The 14,305-nt window shown below is 49.5% G+C and overlaps 4 protein-coding genes across 4 annotated transcripts; 3 read left to right on the plus strand and 1 right to left on the minus strand.

Moving 5' to 3' along the window:
* Positions 1 to 153: 153 nt before the first annotated feature.
* Positions 154 to 1,346, plus strand: NCS57_00955200 (uncharacterized protein; the record flags this gene model as incomplete). The annotated part of the gene is made up of 3 exons (XM_053059323.1): positions 154 to 455; positions 511 to 695; positions 754 to 1,346. 3 exons carry the CDS (start codon positions 154 to 156, stop codon positions 1,344 to 1,346), a joined length of 1,080 nt encoding a protein of 359 aa, XP_052911394.1.
* A 3,639-nt stretch (positions 1,347 to 4,985) lies between these two features.
* NCS57_00955300 (LysM domain-containing protein) lies at positions 4,986 to 5,865 on the minus strand (the record flags this gene model as incomplete). Its single annotated transcript, XM_053059324.1, has 3 exons — positions 4,986 to 5,265; positions 5,315 to 5,432; positions 5,487 to 5,865. The coding sequence occupies 3 exons, from the start codon at positions 5,863 to 5,865 to the stop codon at positions 4,986 to 4,988; spliced, it is 777 nt and encodes a 258-aa protein (XP_052911395.1).
* Positions 5,866 to 8,075: 2,210 nt separating this feature from the next.
* On the plus strand, positions 8,076 to 9,771 carry NCS57_00955400 (EST1-DNA-bind domain-containing protein; the record flags this gene model as incomplete). The annotated part of the gene is made up of 5 exons (XM_053059325.1): positions 8,076 to 8,171; positions 8,221 to 8,286; positions 8,342 to 9,417; positions 9,467 to 9,595; positions 9,696 to 9,771. The coding sequence occupies 5 exons, from the start codon at positions 8,076 to 8,078 to the stop codon at positions 9,769 to 9,771; spliced, it is 1,443 nt and encodes a 480-aa protein (XP_052911396.1).
* Positions 9,772 to 11,621: 1,850 nt separating this feature from the next.
* Positions 11,622 to 12,600, plus strand: NCS57_00955500 (NmrA domain-containing protein; the record flags this gene model as incomplete). Its single annotated transcript, XM_053059326.1, has 2 exons — positions 11,622 to 11,654; positions 11,719 to 12,600. 2 exons carry the CDS (start codon positions 11,622 to 11,624, stop codon positions 12,598 to 12,600), a joined length of 915 nt encoding a protein of 304 aa, XP_052911397.1.
* Between the last annotated feature and the right edge of the window lie 1,705 nt (positions 12,601 to 14,305).

Here is a 14,305-nt window from a genome sequence, read left to right on the forward strand (position 1 = left end):
GTTTGCAGTAGTCTGCGCGGAAAGCAGTCCTTTGAGCCGGGTTTACGGTGGGATGATGCTGGGATCTTCTTTAAGACGGAAACGCGTCCCTGCGGGTGATGGCCAAGTGATCGTCGTTTCTCTCTCAACCTTTTTTTTTTCTGTGGTGCCACAATGGATGACCCTACGCTGCTCATCCATTGGCTCTTTAGCATTCTCGCCCTCATTGTGATGGGAGTGAGACTGCTATGGAGAAAGATTGCTAGACAGCCCTTCAATACGGGCGATTACCTGACCATGGCAGCATGTCTGTGCTGCATGGTCAGACTGGCTCTAATCCACGTCGTGCTGACGTGGGGAACTAATAACGTTCCAGCAGCGGTCCGAAAGACGAAGATCTTCACAGAGGATGAGATCTACAGGAGGGAGATTGGAAGCAAGTTTGCCATCGCTAATCGCGTCTTTTACAATTCATTGTCAGTACCATGTCCTCTTTCTCTACCATGGCGTATCGTCTAACACCTTTACAAGCCTTTGGCTGCAGAAACTCGTCCTTCTTGACGTCTACCGACGTCTTCTCTTGAACCTACGTTACGAAAAGATCATCATGATCTCTTTCCTTGTTGTCTTTTTCGTCACATACGTTGCCGTCCAAGTGACTACCTTCAGCGAATGCAACCCCTTCCACTTGTACTGGCAAGTGGTTCCTGACCCTGGTAAACTCAGATGATCCTTCCTAGATATATGACCGGCAAGATTGACTTTTGATACTAGGTTCTTGCGCCAAGGCTCAGCTGCAACTCATCGTTGTCGGCGTCCTCAATATCGTCACCGATGTATTGCTCCTCGCCGTCCCGATCCCTCTCTTCTTCTCCCTTAAGACGTCCTGGAAGCGAAAACTCAAACTATATGTCCTATTCACTCTTGGCATCTTTATCGTCGCCATCACTGTTATTCGCCTACCCATCAACGCGACCAACAAGGACAGCCAAGTCAACCGAACGACATGGGCCAGCACCGAGCTCCTTACAGCCACGATCGTCGTCAACGCCCCCACCATCTACGGCCTCTGGAACAAGAAGAAGCAGAGCTCCGCCTACTCCAACTCGCATGGGACTGGTCTGCCAACCCATTCGAGCCGAAAGAACGGAACAGGAGTGCACACATTCAACGATGGTACAAGATCACAGGCATTTGCTATGAAGTCAATGAACCACGACCGAGATTCTTCTATGGGCGGGATCATGCAAACACAAGAAGTTATCGTGTCCGAGTATGTGGATCCTAGCAAAAAGGGAGTCACGGTAAGGACGGATGAGGCCGAGATCGCGTCCAACTCAAGTCAACGGGGGATACTGCGAGACTAGAAACTCTTTCATACTTATAAGTTTAATACAAAATCATCACTCAAGATACTTTTCTTTGACGAACAGAGCTTTCACTACCGAGATGCCAGTGGAATTAGCCTGGTTGACTCGTAATTCCATCTGGCAAGTCAGCATAGCGGACGCGACACGCCAGGGAGACGACAAGATGGCACAGCATATGAAACTTTCCACTTCTTATCTCCCACAATCGTGGTATTTTCCGGTATCAGAATTTGAAATCTTGAACAGGTGATGATGACATTCTGCACCACGACCAACAGTCTCGTTAAACTAAAGAGAAGAGCGAGGCAGCTAGGTATGAATCTTCTACTGCAGGCAGCACAAGGTTTAAAAAAAGGCCACTGTGTTAAAAATGAAATATGATGCTATAATGTGTTGACAATGTGTTCTTTATTATAGTTGAAGCCCGGCCCTTGATGGGCTAACTGAGCCAGAAGATCAAGAAGAGCGAGATCACCAACAACTCCTGGGAGCGGATTTTGCAGCTATTACTAGCTCAGATTTTCAGAATGTCACCATGGCTACACTATTGATAAACCCCCATCAGTATCAACATTAGGTGGCATCAGTGCAGAGACAGTTCCACAAAGTCCTCCTAAAGCTCCTTGATATCTAGCCCAAACTTCACCAGTCCTTTTCAATCAAGCATTGATTTGAGCTTTCACACTCCCTGAGGTATATGTTATCAAAGTGGTCACGTGGATTATCCTCTCACTGATCTTTTTCTTTGTCGAGCATGGTCTCATTTACCCCGTCGCCAACATTGCCCCTTTCTCGACTACGTCTCATGGATTCACAATAGTATGTAGTCTCTCAAATTTGGCGCCACCTTGATATTTCTCCATAGATGACAGCGTACGCCAAGAAGAAGCTCTCGCCATTCCTGAACACGCTTGCTACCCTAACGGTTCCGCGTCGGCCGCCGTCTCAACCACTACCGTCGTCCGGCATGGCCCCATCCGCGACCCCGCCCCGATGCCGTCGCCTAGCTTCCCTACGAGATGCATGGGTCCTTGCTGTTTGCAAGGTTGCCTACCCGGGCTATGCTGTCTACGCGGAACAGACTAAGAAGGGGCTATTCAGCACCAGCAGCCCCTACGCTGGCTTAGCGATGCTGACACGACAGCCGCCAAGATTGCACGCGAAATGACCACCATGTCAAGCTCGTTTAGATGCATGATATCAGTCCCGAATAGGCTTCAACACGCGGGTTTATTGAGTTTCTCAGCCCAGTTTCCAGGGCACGATCGAATCCTGGAACCTAGAACCTAGAAAAACCACATCAACAAGGACCTTAGCAAGGCGAGTGCGACCATCGAAAGTACGAAGTTTGAGTTTCTCGTTTTTCTCCCATGCTGTAGCTTGTGTGGGCTAAGATTCAGGGCATTCATATGCTTGAAAGTTCATCGTAACGTACACACTACGGTGTTTTATAACATTGGGCTTTAATGCTCCTACATGTCTATTAGTGGGTTCTTTGATCCTGTGTGCGATGTAGATCTCACTAAAAAAATAAAATAAAAAATAAGAAACGTACACATTGACTTTCAGCTCCTCCCACTGCCTCTCATAGTAGGACGCATTCCCCAATTTGCCCGTAAATCATCTGGGCCTACATAGCCCGGCCTCGCAAAATCTCCTTGCGAGGCCTACTGACTCTTTGGTAGTGATGGGGTGAGATATCTGTTGTTACGCGATAATGATTCTGACATGTTGGATCTGTGCAAGTCTCCCGTGCTCCAACAACGTCGCTGTACTCATAGGATCCAGGGTCCAGAGCATGAAGCCATTTGTCACTTGGGGCGTGCCTTATACGGAGATTGATTGTAGACTTATAGTGGAAGACAAGGCAGGCCATTTTATCAGGCGGCGTTTGCGACCAGCAAGATGACACGCTGATTGAGGTGCGTTTGAGTCTTCCATGCCCCGGCACGTAGCCCTTCGCCGACAGCCGTCTATCGCAAGTATTTGCCTCGTTGGGCTTATTGAGTCCGTCGTAGAACAAACAGCCACATCCACCTGCGAAACATTCCATCTCTGGAAGGTGACCCAATCTTGATTCCGGAACGATGAACCGGGCTGCATCAGCACGAAACCGCTGTGCAACTGCTCGTACCTCGGTGGCGCTGTATCTCTGGGGATCAAGGCGGCTGGGGTCAAGGTCTGGGCCTGAATGAGGCTTCCAAGACAGAGAAAGAGTTGATACTCCAATTTCATGCGTCGTGATCGTCGCCGTTGGCCATGAATCTTGTCTGCAGCATGCCACAGAATGGCTCGCATCCTTGCAGACTTTGATCAATTCACGATAGCCTCGGATTCCCGGGCCAGCACACGCTTGGATGTCGTCCCACCAGATAACCTCGTGTTGGCATAGACGGATGTAGCCTTCTTTTGCAATGCACACTCGATCGTTGACCTTCTGCCTTTGTAGGAACGAAAACGCTGCTGATGGGTGTTCTAGTCCACAGCTGGAACAATCTAGCCAGTCTAGGTCGTCCCGCGGAGCGAACTTGCAGCGAATCGGGAGGCCAGCGTCTTTTCTCTCTTGGACGCCGTCTTGGCACATTATGCATAGAAGATCTCTCCTCAGCCGGCTGGCTGTGTCATTCTTGAGCCCGGTGGGATATCCTGTGAAGCGAGGGATGATGTGCCTCTGGCAATCTACCTCGCCGTTGTTCCACCAGCAATACCTGCAGCGACCATTCGACGTGGTATAACAAGAGTTGCATTTGGAATACATGCAGAATAGCACCTCTTCAAACTGGCGATCATTTGTCAGGCGTCGAAAACGGCGAGAAACTTGTCGAAAACAGAAGAAAGAGGCTGAGTCTTCATCATGGATAAGGGTGTCGATGATCTCTAGGAGTATTTCGTCCGGGAGGATGTAGATGTGACTATTCACAGCGTTGTATAGAGCCGACGAGACCAAGGGGTCAGGAGTCACCGGCGGCTCGGTGTCGTCTCTATTTTCCGAGGTACTTTCGCCCAAAAACCTCTCTATCTCGTTGCTGGTGTCGTGAGGCCCTGGGTCGGGTGGGGTGATTTCATCTATGGGCCCTTCGATCCCGTTGTCGTTGCCTTGAGAGCCCGGCCGAGCTGGAGCACAGCGCGAGGTGGCAGCTCCCATTTCGAGAGACAATTCACGGTGGTTTGTCTGGCAGTGAGGAGCGTTCGGCGCCGGGAGTCTTCTATCTATCTTTACTAGTCAGCGAGTGAAATCCGGGCGCTGAGCTATTCACACACCTTGATGATGACGTTGTTGATGGTTTGTTAAAGACAGAGGTGAAGATATTTCGTTTGCCAACAACGTCGACTTTATACCGGGAAATCTCGGCAGTTAGCTTTCGACAAAGTTTGTTGAAGCCAGCGAGCAGGATATCGCGAGAACAACAGCAAACTTTCACGGCGTGGCTACGTGCTTCCTACTGCTGGCCCTGAAGCTTATTCAGGTTCCGCCCGAGTCGACATGATTAGAGATGATGATCGAAATAGGTAATGATATATAGAAAGCTGTCACTTGATTCAAGCCACTCCAAAAATCCCCGGACTCATGGTCATTAAGGCTGACATGTCGATTTGTAGATAACACTCCCTCTCCTGGGCACTCAACAGCATGCATCAAGGATCTCCCTCCCCATATTCCCAAGGGAGCTGTTCAGGACGTTCATCCATTGGCCAATCTGAGTGAGTACACTCGCCGGCTTGGCAGACACCTTTGCCACAAAAGTCAGGCCCCGACCCGCATTTGTTTTGAAGATTGCAGCAATCCCCCCATTCTCCACAGACACGGAGAGTATGCCGATCTTTCACCAGACCGCATATCCCATCAGTTGAGACGATGACACGGAGAAAGCAGTTACCGGCACCCTTGTAGCAGAGACTTGGAGTGCAGTCTCGTCTTGGAGTGCTTTCAGCTGTGCACCTTGAGATAGGTAGGGAAAACATACTCTCGATTACCACATGTCCAAGTTTCAGTGTTGCAACATGCTTTGTCAGTGCCAAGGCAAGTGGCATTGTTGTACAAAGGACCACACTTTCCATCATGAGCCCTCAGTGGTTCAATAACTGACTTTATTCAGCATTACTCGTCAACTTGGAGGGGGGAAGCTCTCGACTTACATCCTGTGTAACAGTATTCTGTGTAGGGCCTGATCCTCTTGCAGTCTGCCTCCAGGATCGGATTTAGGTCGTAAAAGGTACCAAGATCTATGCGATAGTCATCGGCCAGTTTTTGGCACGTCGATTCGTCAACGTGCTCATATGTTTGGCCCCAGCCCCGACAGTTGATATCTCCCGCCTCGAGCTCCTTCTTGCGCGGCACACTGGGTGTGGCCATAGGCCGCTTGTGACGAAAAGTACCTATAGGAGTACTGGGCTCCCAAGTAGATGGTTTACATCCTCCGGTGCCGCTAGTCGTGGTTTCAACGGCCAATGACAAGGTGGGGAGAATAATGGCGAGTGTGAGTGAAAGGATAGATGGGCATTGCATGAACCTCATTTTTGTGGTTTGAGAATCCCTGAGTTTTCCTCGACTAAAGTTTGAACAAATAAAACTCAAAGCAAAGAGAACAAAGAAATGAGGGTTCGCTGCTGCTATGAAATGGGGGGACAACCCTTCAAGTAGGGCTCGTGTAGCTGCAAAATCCTTAATATTGTGGGCTAGGCAACAACCAACAAACAGACCATTATTTGAATAAACGGGTGGAATTTTTTGTTTCGGATCGAGGCCAAAGGAACAAATCCTTGCAAAGGATCTGAGCGTGGGCCAGCCGAACAGGGGACGTAATTAGGTCAGCATCAAAAGCCTGTTGAATCCTTAGCAGGGCCACAAGCGAATAGCCCAAGCTCGAAACACGTTTTGGGCCAGGAAGCCACAAGACTCCGTTTCAACGAGGTGGCACCAAATAGAAAAATGTCAAGATTGGGATAATGATGTGGGCTTGCGGATGCTGTATTTGATAAGAAGGGCAGAGGGCGCAGAGACAGTGATTAACGGTAGTTTCACAGATAATTGTCCATCAATAGTTGAGGGTATGAGTTGTCACAATGGAGGTTGGTGTGCCATTGAATTGAGATGTATCTATGTGGAAAGTGGGTGACCATAATGCAAAGGCGAGAAGCCAAAGAAAAAGCCAATAAATGTGAATCTCTGTCCTGAACCAGTAATAATTCATTATCCAGTGGCCCTGTATCGCGACATCCCATGTTATCAGAGTCTTACTGTCGAAGACATGCTCCAGTCCGCCCTTGCCCATTGCCCTCAGTGGAAAAGGCAGTCCAAGCCCAAACAAATAACGACACAAATATCGGAGATGGTAGGGAGAACTTGAAGCACGAGAACCGCTGAGTCATCGACTGCATAGACAGCAGGTATCATGCCTATTACGACAGCATATAGAGCCTTTGGTAGGTATCGTTCCCTCCATCGAGCGGTTTGGAAAAGGACGGAGATGCAAGTCCAATGTATAAATATGGCCAAGCACAACATCGTCAATAGGGTCTCGCAGGTCAAAGCCGGGCGTAGGAGCGATGGCAGTATCATCGGCGCCTGGAGGGATGTGGAATCGCATGCCTGTCAAGGAAGATATCAGCATAGTGTCAGTCATCATGGGAAAAGAGACGTGCCGGAAACTTTGTCCAGCAGGTTCCATTGACAGAGGGTTTGCGGAAGAGCGTTGGTAGGAGGTTAGTTGTAATGGTCGAACCCAAGGCCAAAGTCGTGAGGATACTGGTTTGGAGTAGAGGAGGCCGAGGATAGTGACCGACTTCTATCGCCCACCGAACCGTTGGTTTCTGGTGCGAGTCAGCCACGGTTGGCTTCTCTTGATCCCCAGTTGACCATGAACAAGGTGAGACATGTTGGAGTTTGGCCTGCTCCACTATCGACATAGAGCTCGACCCGTTGGAAAAAGGAAGCTGAGATCGCGGCAAGGAGGTGGTGATCTTGAGCATCAAAGACTTTGCGGCTTTTTCGCGAAGTTCTTGGAGGAAAAGCAGTGGTATGTGTGAGCAGAGGTCGTTTGAGAGAAGAGGGGACGTAAGGGGGGGGCGGCAGAGGTGATGGCAACTGTTGAGCAGAGCCGCATTCGCTGGAGCCTGATTATTGAAAAGGCGCACCAGATTCCGAGAGGGGTAAACTGAGCTGCGCCAATAGTCTCCGCACACGCGGCAAGGCAATCAAGCCACCGCTGAGTGAATGGTTCGCCCAGTGGGCGGTCTAGTTGCTTCAGTGGTTCGCCTGCTTAACGAGGCCTCTCGGTATTTGAAAGGTCGGCACACCTTGCTGTGACGTGACCTGAGGCAGAGCCAAGTTTTCCTATTCACACCCTCACATCCTGTTTTGTAGCTGTACAAGACGCCCGATCTTCTTTCGTCTGTATCCATCTCACCTCTTTTCTTCCCCCCCACACCAACACCATCACTGCCACCACCACACCACCCTTACACCCCGCCTTCTCCTCCTCATCCCTCACTCCTCCTTTCGTAACATAACCTTCAACTCAGCCCTCATTTCTTTTGACCCCCTCTCGTCAATATTCTCTCTTTTTGCTGTCATCGCTTCTAAGTTTGCTGCAATTATTCCCGACCCTTCTACCTGTTGTTCCAATCCTACAGTGGCACTCGAAGTGTTTTCGCATTTGCTAGATCGTCGTGGCTCTTTTCACCCCTGGCTGTGGCCGACCAAAGGTTTGCAATGGGCGTGAAGGAATGCCTGTTCCCGTTCAATGCTTACCTCTCGATTCTCGTCCTGCTCTTCCGAAGCCAGGAAGAGCGCATGTCATGGGCTCCGATAGCCACATGCTTGTAAGGCTGTTCCCCGCTAAGACCCAGATGCCTTTTCTGACGGTCATAGGACACTGCTTGCGTGGAAGGCAACGGGCATAGCCCTTCTAACGATTCACCGAGACTTCGTTCAGATGTAAGCTATGTGAAAGATTTCTTGTTACAGTTACTGACGAATTTGGCTGGACCAGGTTCTTGATGCAGCTGATGTTCAGAGCTCTGATGATATGGGCGCTCTTAGTGTTCGGGCTTCAGCCATCAGTGACGGATGCGGCTCTGATCTTTCCAGTCGCCATCACCATGTCGATCATTTCGAGTCAAGGCCAATTTCCACCCGCAAGTCCTCTACTTCCATTGCGGATAAACGGGTAGGCTCTCAACAAACTCCCACTTTGCCGAATAATCAAAGTCGGGCACGAAACGATTTCGGCCAAGGACGACACAACGAGAAAACATCAGGGAGATACGAATCTCCTTCCTTAGGTCCCAGGCAACCACAACCGTGGGACGACGAGTCCACACATACCATGATACCCCAGCTCAAAACAAGGCCCATTTCTCAAGATCAACTGGTTGCAGAAGTAAAAGGCATATACGCTGGGTTGGTCATGGTTGAAACCAAATGCATCGAAGTCGGCAACGTACAACCACCTAACACAGAGACAAACGCAACTTCGAAGCTCAACAATGAGCAATGGCAGGCACTAATTGCTCTGTACCGAACACTGTTGCATGAGCACCATGACTTCTTCTTTGCCAGTCAGCATCCCTCTGCTAGCCCCGCTCTACGGAGACTGGCCTCCAAATACGCGATGCCAGCTCGCATGTGGCGACACGGCATCCACTCATTCCTTGAGCTCCTTAGGCATCGCCTACCAGGACATATCCTCATGTTCCTATATCTGGCCTATATCATGATGGCACTGCTTCTCGAAATGGTCCCCGCCTTTGAAGATACTTGGATTGAATGTTTGAGCGGTCTTGGGCGGTACCGCATGGCGATCGAGGATGATGATATACGGGACCGCGAGGCCGGGACTGAAGTGAGCCACCATTGGTACAGCAAGGCATCGGACGGCTCCCCAACCGGCCGCCTTTATCACCATTTGGCCATTTTGGCTCGTCCCAATGCCCTGCAACAGTTCTTTTACTACACAAAATCGCTTTGTGCGAGGGAGAGTATCATGACTCTATCTGGCCCTGTCAGAAGCAAATTTGAGAAACTGAGATGGCTGCTCTTCTCCGCTGAACGAGGGCCGGCGGACCTGTGAGTTGGGCTCGTGTGGTATGCGAATCTGTGCTGACTCTAACCCCAGATCCTACCTCCACCTTGTGGTTGTGGTGTTATTACACCTCACTCGCACCTATACTGATATTCCCCGCGCGGTGATGTTCGAACTTTTGCATCTGATGCACGAATGCCTCACTTTATATCGCTTCGAGTCGTATGCTATTGAATCCTTCTCCCGATATCCAAATCTCCCCCGGCCCCTCCCACAAGACTGGATCCCCGACGTCCGGGAGCCCACATTGGGCGAGAGACAGCTCAAACTATGGCTTAGGCATCGCAAAGTCGAGCATAGGATCAGTGAGAGGCACATACATGAAGTATGCCCGATAGATCGCACGCACAACTCGAACGGCTTTTCCCCAGGCAGCGTTGAAATGACAACCGCAGAGCTCCTTTTGCCCGCTTACTTGGTTCATTTCCATGAACTGGACTGCGTGGCAGCCAAAATTTCGGCATTTTTTTCGCATCGTTTGGTGGACTTCCGTCAGCAGCTTCTACTTGCCGTTTAGAACATTCGAGCGAGTGTCCTCCAGCTACTGCTCGGGTGGCCTCCCCGCTTTATCACTCCTGTAGGTTGTGATGCAGTTTCCAACCGCAGAACTCGAAGCGTCGCGTTCATGAAGGAGACGAACAGGTTTCAGAGAGATACCCAACTCGCGTTCCGGGCCGCGAGACAGGCCCATCAACCACTTGCCCGGCTGCGGCCCCGTGGGGCACGTCCCTTCCAGCAAATCGCGGAGCCCATATGTTATTCAGATATTCAGATCTACAGGCAGGTCTACAATCAGACCAAAGGTGGAGTTTGTTTTTATTCGTTTCTCTTGAGTATTGTGATTTGTAGCTAGTTTTCTTGTGACTGGGTTCACTGGAGCCGATGGGTGAAAATAAGGCAAATTCTAGTGTAGTATAAAGTTTCCAAATCAGTAACTCGTGGCCTCCTGAAGGGGATGACGTCATCAATTAGAAGCTCTTACCGTATCTACATGTCCAGCCCCATTGCTCACGCCTGAGCTTTCCTCTTTCATAACATAGGGAGGGCTATGTTATCAACTTTGACGTTTTGTCTAACTCGACTTGGTGAAGGACATGCTTTGAGTCTTGCTCAGGGGACTAAACTTATTACGCTGAATAGATAATCAGGGATCTCTGTGTAGTTCCAGCGGTATTGAGCCTGGAACTGTTACTACTTCGGTAGCAAGGTCTTGCACAGGCTGCCACGCGAGTCACAGAAGAGTAACAAACCTAGGTCAAATATGACAAAAAAAAAAAAACACTACGATAACATAAGAAGCGATAATACTTTAGAGCTCTTTTATTTTATTATCCCTATACTCTATGAAGTGCTTAGTGTCTTGGGGGTTGTCCCTGTTCTCTCTATGAGTAGGTACTTCTAGAAAACTGCAAGTATCACACTGAACGAATCTCGAAGTCGTTATCACCTTTGTTATATGCTCTCTAGTAATAGGACCTTATTTTCCTATTGTCTTTTCGTTAGAGAGACACATTGATAATTTCTTAATAACTGCACCACGTGACAATGCGGCATTTCAGAACCCATCCTCTTCACCCAATTTACAAATATTGAGATCTTGCTCGGTATCTCCGCCACCACTTTCTGCTCGCTGAGTGGCCCGAGCCATCTCCGCTTTGGGACGGAGTGGGATACCGATATTAGTGGGACAATCGGAGAGCGCCTCGGGAAGAAGGTGGCATGGGATACGGTACGTACAAGTAATTTAAGTTTAGTGACTTTGATCTCACAGCCTAGAGATGCGCCTATTTGTTCCGGATCCGTCGATAGGCAGCCAATGACAGATGCTCGCCATACAACTCGGAGACCTGGATCCGGCTGGGGCATGCTGAGCGGCCGCTGGAGGTTAAAGTTGGGTGGGATAGTCCGATCATGATGATCCAGCCGAACCCACTTTACCTGTCCTTAGTTCTGGATGAGTAAACATCGTATGCAAACTGCTTGGATAATGAGAGGGGGTGGGATAGGCCGATCACGAAATGTCATCAAGGCATTGTGTACACGTGTAATTGGCGAGGGCATGGTGCCAGTATAAGAGGTTGTCTTCGCCTCCGAATCTCAAGACTTGCAACACCAATCTTCAATCATCCCATTCAAGCTCGACTCATAACTATCCCAATACCTCCACCTCTCGTCTACAACAACAATCATGTCTGCCATCAAGACTGTCGCTCACGCCGGTGTAAGTCAAGGCAGGGCATTATCCAAACCAAAATCGTAGGCTAATCTCTCATGACACTATTCAGGCTGCCGGAAGTCTCGGTGTTGAAGTCCTCAAGGCTCTCATCGAGGGTGGTTTCGATGTTCGAGTTCTCTCTCGCCAGGCCGGCAAGGTTCCTTCTGCCTTTGCCAACCAGGTCAAGGAGGTAGTGGTTGACTACAATGACCCTGCCTCCCTCAAGTCGGCCCTCGAAGGCGTCGATGCTGTTGTCTCGACCCTTGGTGCTCCCGCGGTGGGCGACGCTCAGCGAGCCCTTGTTGACGCCGCCGTCGCCGCTGGAGTGCAGCGATTCATCCCTTCCAACTTTGGTTGCGATCAACAAAACCCTCTTACCCGTCAGCTCCCTGTTTTTGCTGAGAAGGTCAAGACGGAAGACTACCTCGTTGAGAAGTCCACCTCGTCGCTCAGTTACACTTTCATCTATAACAACCTCTTCCTTGACTGGGGCTTCACCCACGGCTCCCTTGCAAACATCAAGGAAAAGAAGGTTACACTTTACAACGGAGGCGACCTGCCAGTCAGCGTGACTCGATTGGCTACAGTTGGGAAGGGTGTTGTTGGCGTTCTCAAGAACCCCGAGGCTACAAAGAACCGCTCTGTCAAGATTGAGGATGGTAAGATCTCGTTCAAGACCATCGCAGCAATTGCGAAAGAGGCTGTTCCAGGCGAGTGGACTATCGATGAGAAGGACACGGATGTCCTCAAGGAGACAGCCGACAAGGCTCTGGCCGCTGGTACCTTTGACGACTGGGTTTGGTTCTTCTATATTCTCCAGGGCGGCACCAACGCCAAGTATGGACCCAGCTTTGAGAACATTGACAACGAGGTTCTGGGTCTTGCGAGACTCTCGGATGAGGAGCTGCAGGCCTTGTCTAAGGAGCTTATTATCAAGGCTTCCAGTGCATGATTGAAGTTCTTCTGCTATATATAAAAAATAGCTAAGGAATTGCCAGCTTAATAAAAATGAAGAGGTGCTGGTTCACTACTCGAGTTAAACATCATACTGGGTGGCATCAATCAACATCCGTCGAAAACAGAGTTGATTAACTGGTGGAACCTGTCCTACTACGTTCGAAAGAGGATTTCTTTGTTGAAGATAATGTGGTAAAAACATTCTATAACCGACCCCCTCTCGGTTTTAACTTACCACAACGCACACATAACATGTATTCTAGTCGGGAAGTTTTGGTCATGGGTTTAAGAGTACTGCTAAGACACTATAATAAAGATTGGGCCTACTATGGTATGGCGTATTTTCGACCTGTCTGACCGAGTGTAGCTATACACCTCTATCGCCTCAGAACTATACCATCAGGAGCTTGGAGAAGGTGCTGTGATCTTCAGTCTGGGCCAACGAGAACTTACCTACCCTTTTCGAGGTATATGGCAATAGCGATGTTATTTTCACAACAGAACATGTCAAGGCGGAACAGTTTAGCAAGAAAAATCGAAGTATATATCTCTAGGAAGTGTGTCCCCGATACTAGTAGCGTGTGATGTGAGGAAGAGCCAATCCAAACACAATTAGTCAAGGTGAGTCTCACAGGCCACCTCACTGTTCATCTTAACACTTCTACTCTGGTATATACAGATGAAACGTCGTATGCAGCTGACAAGAACACAGTTGCCAGCTACCCCTTTTAGATGCTATCGTCATCATATGTCGCCAAGGCCAACATGAAGGGGGACGCCACTTTCAAGTTGATCGGAGGGATACTCGAAATTTCGCTCCACATTGCCATGACGGCTTCTCTTCCAAGCTTCGGGCCGATGATACTTGGATTTTCTCGGCCGCAAGTGAATTGCTCGCTCCCGCGCCTCAGTCCCCAACGCAGAGGTACATCTTGGGCTGAATTGGCTATGTTCTATTGCTTAAGTTCGTACTGAAAACGCCCGGACTCGGCGATTTCTCATGACCAATCGCACCGAAGACAGAAATGATGATATCATCCCCGCTCTTTGCCCACGGTTGTCCCTTTCCTTGAGCCAGTGCAACTTCAACTTGCCTTGGGCGTCATTCACTTGCTTCCAAACAGCTCGCAACCAGGTTATTTCCCTGCTTTGGGCGTAGCCCTGAGGCTCAATCGGTCCTGCTACGGAATGGCTCCGGGGGTTTTGCGATTCGAAAACGGCATCCCCATCCCTTTTCACGGCCCGTGCCGCCGGAAGGTCAAATTTAGCTCAAGGTTTATTTCACTTTTCATTGTAACGTTCATCATGATTCTTTGAGTGAAACCTAGAGTTTCTTGCCCCTCTCCAACTCACTTGAACTGCATAGAGATTGGAGAATCAACAAAGAATATGCCCTTTCATGATGTCAGTATTCGTGGTAGAGTACGGACCATGGTGCGTGTATTGCTAGAGTTGCAGCATGAAGCCTTGGAAGGGTCAGACTCCGTGAACAGAACTTGACGAGCTGGCTTCTTCAAACGTGCGCAAAAACCAGTCATTGTATGCAATCCAGCCTCCCGTGACAGCTCTCTAGGATACGATTTGTCTCCTCCGTCAAGAAGACAGTGTGGGAAGAAATATACCCCCAATGCCTCACAATCCGCATGATTATTCCTCTGGGGAGAAATGAAGATTGAGCAGGGGATGCGGCATGAACTATG

This window comes from Fusarium keratoplasticum, chromosome 7 (genome assembly GCF_025433545.1).
Source record: "Fusarium keratoplasticum isolate Fu6.1 chromosome 7, whole genome shotgun sequence".
Classification (NCBI taxonomy): domain Eukaryota; kingdom Fungi; phylum Ascomycota; class Sordariomycetes; order Hypocreales; family Nectriaceae; genus Fusarium; species Fusarium keratoplasticum.